The sequence below is a fragment of the Pleurodeles waltl genome, chromosome 4_2, assembly GCF_031143425.1.
Source record: "Pleurodeles waltl isolate 20211129_DDA chromosome 4_2, aPleWal1.hap1.20221129, whole genome shotgun sequence".
NCBI lineage: Eukaryota > Metazoa > Chordata > Amphibia > Caudata > Salamandridae > Pleurodeles > Pleurodeles waltl.
The window spans coordinates 27836273-27844124 of NC_090443.1; the positions used below are offsets into that span (position 1 = coordinate 27836273).

General features: G+C 47.6%; 1 protein-coding gene across 1 annotated transcript in view; it reads left to right on the plus strand.

Annotated features, from left to right (window-relative positions):
• Positions 1-6757, plus strand: part of GTF2F1 (general transcription factor IIF subunit 1) — a 185435-nt gene extending 178678 nt beyond the window's left edge. Inside the window, exon 14 of the mRNA XM_069230467.1 lies at positions 5989-6757. Coding sequence (XP_069086568.1) covers positions 5989-6193 — 205 coding nt within the window. The 3' untranslated portion in view covers positions 6194-6757. The remainder of the gene's footprint in view (positions 1-5988) is intronic.
• Positions 6758-7852: the final 1095 nt, after the last annotated feature.

Below are 7852 nucleotides of genomic sequence, written 5' to 3' on the forward strand. Positions count from 1 at the left end.
TCATGGGGCCAGCAACATGTCTCTAGTGTGGCAGGCTGCTGGAACCAGTCAGCCTACACAGATAGTCGGTTAAGTTTCAGGGGGCACCTCTAAGGTGCCCTCTGTGGTGTATTTTACAGTAAAATGTACACTGGCATCAGTGTGCATTTATTGTGCTGAGAAGTTTGATACCAAACTTCCCAGTTTTCAGTGTAGCCATTATGGTGCTGTGGAGTTCGTGTAAAACAGACTCCCAGACCATATACTCTTATGGCTACCCTGCACTTACAATGTCTAAGGTTTTGCTTAGACACTGTAGGGGCACAGTGCTCATGCACTGGTACCCTCACCTAGGGTATAGTGCACCCTGCCTTAGGGCTGTAAGGCCTGCTAGAGGGGTGTCTTACCTATACTGCATAGGCAGTGAGAGGCTGGCATGGCACCCTGAGGGGAGTGCCATGTCGACTTACTCATTTTGTTCTCACTAGCACACACAAGCTGGTAAGCAGTGTGTCTGTGCTGAGTGAGGGGTCTCTAGGGTGGCATAATACATGCTGCAGCCCTTAGAGACCTTCCCTGGCATCAGGGCCCTTGGTACCAGAGGTACCAGTTACAAGGGACTTATCTGGATGCCAGGGTGTGCCAATTGTGGAATCAAAAGTACAGGTTAGGGAAAGAACACTGGTGCTGGGGCCTGGTTAGCAGGCCTCAGCACACTTTCAATTCAAAACATAGCATCAGCAAAGGCAAAAAGTCAGGGGGTAACCATGCCAAGGAGGCATTTCCTTACAGTCTCATATGCCTTCGGGGTTGGAAGTATGTGGGAAGTTGGCAGTTCCAAGGTTAGTTTGCCCTGTGAGTCTGTACGCCCACAAACTTGCATGTTTAAAGGTACTTACTAAGTGTTCTCCAGTGGTACCAGAACAGTTTTCAGAGGATCCTGCCATCAATTTTACATGCCACTGATGTCCTAGGGATTGTAAAAATCTCAGCGTCCCATAAAGATCAAGTAGAACAAGTACTCAGTCGCAAACGTGACGGATAGCCCATCCACCGTATTACAATCCCCACAGGTTATAATTGTCCAAGAACTGGTGGCTGACCAGTGACCTGAAAACCACATTCGAAAAGTGCTCTCCATAGCAGGCTGATGAATGGCTCATTCATACTCTGTGATTGCCGCATAGTATGGACCCGTAGGTCGGTGTAAGCTTTGGGAACAGGCTTGATGGGAGGACCCTGACAGGAACCAGTCTCCTGACTCACAAGGGTTATCTCTGGCATTCTTTACTAGCTCTGCAGCAGTATACCAGGATATACAATTCAGTTATGTCCAGATTTCTTTCACTGTCCACCCTAGCTCCTTCTCAATGCTCCTTTTAATTTTGCCCCGTACCTCCCATTTATTCCATTCCACTCCACCCTCCCCATTGCATACGTTCCCGCTCCCTTGAATTATTAACTCTCATCCTACCTCCTCCAAGAATGCTATAGGACCAGCATCTTGAAGGGCACTAATCCCTTTGTTCGTTGTGATTTTAGGTATTGGAAAAGATCTCTCCATCCACAAGACTAGTCATTGTCATCTTTATTTTGTTTTTTATAATAAACCCATAAAAGAACAACCAATTAAAAGCTCGACACAGATCGCTTCCTGACAGCGCCATTTCAGAAACAAGCAACAATAAAACATACAAATTAATTTGGTAACATTTGCAAACAAGTGAGAGCCAGTCTGACTTGAGTAAAGTTCATACCTGTCAGCTAACGTAAAATCTACTTGTTATGCAAATCTTCATAAAACCCACAAATCGTAATAAAATGCATGGTGCCCTGTTCAGAAAATTTCCTATTCACAGGGGCTCAGATCTTCTATTAAATGCCAACCCCTTCGATTGCCAAGCTAGAAGACAGTGGGTCGAGTACTATCAAATTGGTCAAATACTATCCATTGTTTATGATCAACCAAAGTTAAGTACATTCAGAAAAACTTCTCAGTAAAGCATGGGCATGAATGAGAGGTTTTCACAGTTATCTTTCTTCTCTTTTCTCACGTACATGGGACCATTTTTTTTTTTTGTCTTGTCCAATTCAAATCTGACAATGAGTGCAAGGGTGTCAAGTAATTCAGGGCAGCCCAAATTGGTGACTACAGATTGTATACATCTTAGCCAGGGAATCTAACTCCACCCTCTAGGGTTGGACAATCCCTCAAAATCACATGATTTAACTATGTCAAATCTGTCAAAGCCAAATCAAGTTCCATCTCATTAGGGGGTGTAAAGCAAGTATTTCTGAGATGTATTCCAGACCTAGCTCTCCATGGACAACAAAGGATCTAACTCTCTGGGGCAAGGATTAAAATTGCCCTGGGTGTAGGAAGCTGGCCTGATGTGCGGTGAGCACCTATGTTGTTATCACCTTATACCAGGTCCAGGATAAGTGCTACCTCTCTAGAGGTACCTGTGGATAAGCAGACGAGACTTATCTTGGAGACATGCAAAGCTTTTGCAATACCACTATAGTCACACAGCACTATCACACATGAAAGAACCACACAGTGCTACAAAAATAAAGGTACTTTATTAGGGTAACACAAATACTAGAATACTAATAGGCAGTCCCCCACTGGAGGTAAGGAAACCTACTATTACATACACATTGGCAATCAGTGAAGAGCGTAGAAAGCAATAAGCATTGGCAAAAGCAAGAGAAAATAGTGTAGGCCCTAGGGGAGGGCCGAACCATGTACTAAATAAGTGGAATGCGAGATACAGTCCCCCACCCAAGGATGTGGAATCGTTAGAGGGGAGCTTGAGGAACTAGGAACCCCAAGAAGTGAGTAGCAGAGTGACCTGCCAGCGACCAGGAGAGCCCAGGTAAGTACCTGGTTTTCCCCAAAACTAACAGGAGGACTTAGGAAAAGGACTGTGCAAGACCCAAATGAGACTGTAAGAACCCAGAGGTGGATTCTGGCAGAAGAACCCAGAGGTGGATTCTGGCAGAAGAACCCAGAGGTGGATTCTGGCAGAAGAACCCAGAGGTGGATTCTGGCAGAAGAGGACCTGCAAAGGAAGGGGACTAAGTCCAGTTTGTGATGGAGTGTCTGGTTGTGGCAGAAACCATACCCACCCTTCTGTGGGTGGAGGACCAGGTCAACGGGGGGCGAAGATGCACAGCACATGAAGAGGAGTCTCTGAAGTGATGCAGATGGTGTCCCACGTCGACTGTCGGGTTGCAGGTGGTCAGTGGTGAAGGAACACCACCAACAAGCCTTGGCTAAGAAGTGAAGAAGTGTTGCAAGGCTGGAGAGGCCCATGGGATTCGACCCAAGGAAGGGTGCCTTAGGTGACCCTCAGCAGTCGGCAGAGTCCCCAGAAGAGGAGGCAGCCCCCACAGGTGCAACCTACTGGCACAGGCACAGCAGTTGTGTTGATGCCCACTCAGCACACCTGTAGAGGAGTTCACGTCACAGGAGCAGCAGAGAGGAAACTGTGTGTGGCAGGAAGAAGTGCTGGGGACCGGGGTTACATGAAGTCTGGAGATCCCTTGGAGCAGGAGCAAACCAGCCTTGGTAGCTGCAAGAGTTTCCATGGACAGGGTTACTGTCCTGTAAGGAGAGGCAAGCGCGTACAGTCTCCCAAGTTGGACAGCTGGCAGAGAGGACCAAGGGGACCACTCCAGACCACTACCTGTGATGCAGGATCCACACCGTTCCGGGAGGAGAGCAGATTCACTCAGCGGTCGCCATTGTAGTTTGTGCCTACAGATACAGGAGAGTGACTCCTTCACTCCAAGGGAGATTCCTTCTTACTTCTTGGTGCAGCCTGGAGTCTCATTAACCTCCGAGGATGCACAGCCGGAGAAATGTTGCAGTTGCTGGAAAGAGTCCAAGAAACTATATTGCAAGCAGGGTCATCACTGGAGTTGCAGATTGATGGTTCCTGTAGAGTCCAGTTGCGGTTCCAGTGGCCAGAGGATGAAGTAAACAATGCAGAGGAGTCCTGCTGGAACCTTGCACGTGGAATCGGAGGACCCACCTAAGAGGGAGACGCTAAATAGCTCAGGAAGGGGGATTGGTCACATAGCAGGGTGACCACCTATCAGGAGGGGGCTGTGACATCGCCTACCTGACCTGACCTGGCCACTCAGATGTTCCCAAGAACCTCTGCTCATCTTGGATTCAAGACTGCATAATCAGGTGGCCACCTGGAGGAGCTCTGGGCACCACCCCTGGGGTGGTGATGGACAAAAGAGTGGTTACTCCCCTTTCCTTTGTCCAGTTTCGTGCCAGAGCAGGGACCGGGGGTCATTGGTCTGGTGCAAACTGGTTTATGCAAGGAGGGCACCAAATGTGCCCTTCAAAGCATACTGGTGGCTTGGGGAGGCTACCCCCTCGGAAGCCATGTAGCACCTATTTCCAAGGGAGAGGGTGTTACCTCCCTCTCCCACAGGAAATGCTTTGTCTGCCTTCCTCTGCCTGAGCTGGTCAAGCAGCAGGAGGACCGAAACCGTTCTGTGGGGTGGCAGCAGCACGGGCTTCCCAGAAAACCCCAGAAGACTGGTAGGAGCAATGCTGTGGGTCCTTTAAGGGTCCCCGAGTGCATGGAATAATACAACCAATACTGACAACAGTATTGAGGTATGATTAGGACATGTTTGATACCAGACATGCCCCGGTTCGAGTTACCATTATGTAGCTGTATACAGGTAAAATGGCTTTCAGCACTTACGAAGTCCAGTGCAATACATGCTTCAGCCATGGGGAACTCCTGGTGTCTCAATGCCCTGGGTACCCAAGTACCATAAAGTAGGAACTTGTATAGGGGGCACCAGTATGCCAATTGTGGGGTGTTGAAAGTCCTAGACAACCAAATTTAGAGGGAGAGAGCACAATCACTGGGGTCCTGGTTAGCAATATCCCAGCGGAAACAGTCAAAACCTACTGACGGGCACAAAGTGGGGGTAACCATGTCAAAAAGAGAGTACTTTCCTACATCAGGAACTTATTTTCTGCCACCTGCAGTTCAGAAAGTTCTATATATCCTCAAATATCTCTTCTGTAACAAGCGACAAACACATTTAGCCTGATAGTTCCTATAGAGTGCTTTAATAGACTTATCCTAGAAGTGAAGTCATTAACTGCTGAGACAGTCTGGGACATCAAGGTTTGTTTTTGTAGTTGCTAGGAGCTGTGACTAAGTACCATTGTGATCAAATGGCAAACCTAGATATGAAAATGTCTGTATCCTGGTGCTTTCATAAATTTTTTTTTTTATTTAATCGATCTGGGGCCTACAACATTGAAATGGGATTTATTATAATTGGTACATCCACAAGATTCCTTTCTCATTCCATATATTCCAGCCATGTTGTAACCTCATTTTACTCTATCATTAACCTTCTTTACCATCTCTGCTGCATAACCATACCCTCTTCACACGTTTGGGCAACCTTAAGTTCATGCGAAGTACTATATAAATCTGCATGGTAACAAAAATCAAATCGACAGAGGAGAGGAGAAAGCATTTATTGATAAAGCTCCATTATGTCCCTGAATGGTAATCTATGAAACATCAATGTGTTTAATTGTACAGATTTTATTTTGAGGAGTGTATCCTTGGAATTGACCAGAAACATATGGGCTCCAGGTACAGAAATAAAATTGCACTCCTAAATGTTATTCCTAGGTTTTGGGGGAATAGCATCCTGCTGGTGCAGGAATCAAGGGTCTGGATCAGAGCATGATGTCAGAAACGAGCTGCTGAAAACAGCTGGATCCGCGTTAAGAGATGCAAATTACAGCGGGGCAGGGATGTTTATTGAGCACCTCCGAGTGCTTTTGGAATCAGACAGCAGTCAAAATGTTAACATTCCTGTAGTAAATTGGTGCGGATCAGTAAAACCTGCTGTATGAATTTGGGAATGCTGATTGGTAGGCAGATTTACAACACTTCGTTCTTGCATGGGCACTCCATGAATGACTTTTTGTTCCCCTTCTCTCTGCAGGGATGTACAGCTGACAGAGGAGGCTGTCAGGCGCTACCTGACCCGCAAGCCCATGACGACCAAGGACCTCCTAAAGAAGTTCCAAACCAAGAAGACCGGTCTGAGCAGCGAGCAGACGGTCAATGTCCTGGCTCAGATCCTGAAGCGGCTGAACCCGGAGCGCAAGAACATCAATGACAAGATGCACTTCTTCCTGAAGGAGTGAGGGGGCTCTGCGAGGTACCGACCAGATGGGACCGGCAGGCTGGCACTGCAGCACAAGAAAGCTGGCCCATGGAGAAGGGCGAGGATGAGTCAAAGCTCTGATTGCAACTTCTGCTGGGACAGCAGGTTTACTTTCTACAGTGCACGATCCTCCCACCCTCTTCCAAATTTAGAAGTGAGGTCCCTGTAAGTTATGGGCCATCACCTAACTTCCCCTTCTGAGAAGGCAGCCTCAACAGTAAGTTATGGACCACTTGAATTCCCTGACCCCGTGCTTTATGGATCCTGGGCCCTATTCCCCTTTGAGATGGTTGGGTCCCAAGTGAACTCCTTTTGTCACTGCTCTGTACTTCGAGGATATGTTTCCAGCTATACGAACTAGGTTTTGGTTTTAAGGGCCAGAAATGGGCAGTTTAGAACTCTCGTTTATGTGGCCTCCCGCTTTTTTATATTGGTGTTTACTTGTGTACAGAGAAGCCTGAATGTGCAGACCGCACCCTGAGGACACGGGTCCTCCTTTTGTACACAGCTCAGCACTGAGTTCAGTATTAAAGACTTGATTTAACCAGACTCTCCTGTCTTTTTTCGTCCTAATATCACAACTTTATGGTCAGAAGGATAGATCACAGGATGTTTCTTGTGGTTTTCTGTTTCAGAAAGAACCAACAACACAATTAATTGTTAATTTACATTCATGTTAAATGTGTTTTCAGTTGTTGGCCTTCACTTCTCTTCTGATGAGGTGGTACTGTGTTTTGTTTTAGGTAGTGAAAGGTGGGACGATGCTGTCCTCATACAGTAAGAATATGATGCTAATGGTCTTTCCTGGTGAGATGTGCTGTGTTCCTTGAGTGGGTTGGTTCTGTGGGGTGCAGTGCTTGGTGAGGCAGCGAAGAGGAGATACTAGGGAGCTAGGGGTGTATACCGCAGAAGGGGAGCTTAGCAGACCCCCCGAGGGACACAGCCATCAATCCCCAGAGGGGCAGGGGATGTTTATGGTAGCATGTTGGTGGTATGCTGCATATTTGAAGACCTGCGGTACCTCAGAGGAGTGCATCTCCTGCGCTGCAGAGATCCTGTTGACATCTCTTTCGTGATTCCCGGGCGCAGCCGCCCTGGACTGGCTCCTCTCGCAGATGCTTCGAATGCCTCTGTAATTCCATAAAAATGCTTTGCATTATCTTCTGAGCTCCTCTGAAACATTCCTAACCATCACTGTCGCCCCCAGAGCGGCTCTCGTTGATCAGGAAGAAGGGTGCCTGCGTCTGAACAGAACGTCCACCGCCCGCTCAGTCTTTGCCTTTTATGGTGAGGGCGTCTGGTGGAATTCAAAGGCAACTTACATTAAATGGTAACGCTTTATACAGGAGAGAATGGCTGTGGATTCTTTCAAACGCCACCAGTGACCAGTAGAGCAGACCCTGGCACTTCACTTCAAGGTCCTTGTGCACAAGGCGCAAGGAGGAGATGCTCTTCTCGCCCTCCACCCCTGAATCCCATATGTACACGGCCTCATCACTGCAGTACGTTCCTAGCAGGCCGTATTTGTATCATTGTGCAGCCCTAAAAGGACTGTCCACCGCGAAGGCCCTCTGTTTGCTGAACCATGGAGGACCCCACCATGCAACCAAGAGGTATTGGCACCTTTTAAGTTACTAGA